The sequence below is a fragment of the Aplysia californica genome, unplaced genomic scaffold (genome assembly GCF_000002075.1).
Source record: "Aplysia californica isolate F4 #8 unplaced genomic scaffold, AplCal3.0 scaffold00520, whole genome shotgun sequence".
Classification (NCBI taxonomy): Eukaryota; Metazoa; Mollusca; class Gastropoda; order Aplysiida; family Aplysiidae; genus Aplysia; species Aplysia californica.
In genome coordinates, this window is record NW_004797790.1 from 184,339 (window position 1) to 186,649 (window position 2,311).

General features: G+C 40.2%; 1 protein-coding gene across 2 annotated transcripts in view; it reads right to left on the minus strand.

Annotated features, from left to right (window-relative positions):
* LOC101857819 (forkhead box C1-A) overlaps nt 1-2,311 on the minus strand; it is a 40,737-nt gene that overhangs the window by 27,058 nt on the left and 11,368 nt on the right. For both annotated transcript variants that reach the window (XM_005106220.3, XM_005106221.3), the window contains exon 2: nt 33-227. In XM_005106220.3, the coding sequence (XP_005106277.1) occupies nt 33-227 (195 nt within the window). The remainder of the gene's footprint in view (nt 1-32; nt 228-2,311) is intronic.

Consider the following 2,311-nt stretch of genomic DNA (forward strand, 5'->3'; position numbering starts at 1 on the left):
GGCGTTCGAGTTGGAAGTCATACTGAACTCACCCGCCATGTCTATAGTAGTTGTTATTGGGGTCTCCATAGAGGCCAGACATAAGTCCTAACCCAGTGGTGTTGCCGATGTTCCCAATGGAGATGTTGGGAATGGAACCCATGCCCCCCACAGCGGAGCTGGGGTACGGTGACTGAAGGCCCACCGTCTGCATGTCCAACATTGCTGAACCGCCGGCCCACAACGCGCTGGGGAAAAAGACAAACAAAAAATTAAAAATTAAAAAATTAAAATAAAATACATGTATTGACTTTATGAGGAAATGTTGGTGACGAACATGTCCGGTATGGGAAGAAATAAGGCGTTTGAGGCTTCTTGAGCGATGAAATAGTTGTAGGAGAGCCTGGGGAAACTAAAAATGCCTACAACTCAAATCCCATAATTTTGAGTCGAAAACAGCAATACTTGTGGGTTTGCATTCTGCAATATATAATTTGAGTCATGGAGGCAATGTGATTAAAGTGAAGATAATGATAGTATTACTACGACTACTTGCTTTCTACTGCTGCTGCTGCTGCTACTGCTGTTACTGCTGCTACTACTACTACTAGTAAAATACTCATAATGATTATGGAAATAAAATTATACTAATGGTAGTAACAATAATAAAAGCAACAAAAACAATAACAACAACAATAGCAATAATAAGAATGATAATAGTAATAATAAAAAGAAGAACGATGATACTACTACTTCTTCTATGATGATGATGATGATGATGATGATGATGATGATGATGATGATGATGATGATTAAGCACCTTGTCTTCACGGATAAGGACAAAAAATCTCGGAGATGTTCGTGTTGTCTTAATTAAAGATCCATTGGTGGTTGAAAATGATAGAAAAATAGGTCTAGGCCTTTATACCCCATCCAAGTTAATTCAGAAAGAGATTTATATCTTCCCTTTTAAGTAAATCGAAACTAATGATATAATTTAACAACATTCAAAAGCACTTTGCCAATTTCAAGGCGCCCAAAGAGACAATAGCGGTTCACTATTTTTTTGCCGCACTACAGAAACCCGTTCCCTCAACTTAGTTTATAAACTTTTCTTTGGGTTAAATTGCCTCCTAACGCGATGTAAAACTTCATTAAGGAGTGGCCAAACCGAACACACAGCGCTCAATGTTGACGTCACGTGAAATCACTGATTGTCCACATAACAAAAAAAAAAAATGTTTTATCTGTTATATTTATCATTCAACATTTTAATCGCTGTCGAGCATTTGATGTCCGCATGGGTCTAATATTTTTTGCCAATTGAATTTTAAGCCGCCCGTGGTTCTGTTTGGGGTTCTTTTCGTCGCTTCCTCCCCGCTTTCACCTCACACGGCCCACACTCCAGATCAGAATGCCGAGGAATGCCCAGTCGTATCTATTATAGGCCTAGAGGGATTTTTAACGAGGAGAGAGGCACTCGGCCTGGGCTCAACACAGTACAACTCCTCCTCTTTTCCCCTTTTACCTTACCCAGACACAGAGTTCTGTGATTAGAATTTGACCCACTTGTCAACTTTACAGCTGTGTTCTGAGAAGTGTGATAAAGAACAGTTGGTTATGAGAGGAAAATGTTGCGGGCTGATTTTGTTCAATGCCTGTGTGATAAGTACATTCCTGTATAGGTCTATGTATAATAACTTATTCTTGGCGATCAGCGTAACTGGCACGGCATCAGTAGATATTTTGTCATCGCACAGGTTTAATAGATTATGCAGGATAAGTGCACGTCAAGATTTAGTGTTGGTGTGCAGAAAATAAGAGCTGCAGGGTAAAGAGGTCCAGGAGTTGGTTACTTCTCACTTTGTTTTCTAGTATAGTAGGCCTAGTGTCGACGTGAATGACAGCCACAATCCACGAGCCGCCCTAGATCTACACCTTCATTGATTCAAACGTGTTGACCGTGTCTTTCTTCATTTGGAGCATAAATTATCACGGAAGTCAAGATCCGAAGGGAAGGGAATGGTTTGTACTTGGGCAATCTACTTTCTCTGTTTACCGCCAAGGCAAAGCTGTATCATGCATACCGTTTGATGATTGTCTGTTGAGATGCGAAAGGCCATAGTGGTAGTGATTGCAACAATCATAATATCAAACTAATAAAGCTATCTCAAACTCCATTGATCTAAAGGCTAGAAAAACGAACGTTGTCAAAAAAATTATGATATCACTGTAAAAGCCGAAATGCAATCCAAACGTCTCCAGTAGTGTCGCTTACAGTAATAGGCATTGTGTGTGTGTGTGTGCGTGTGTGTGTGTGTGTGTGTGTGTG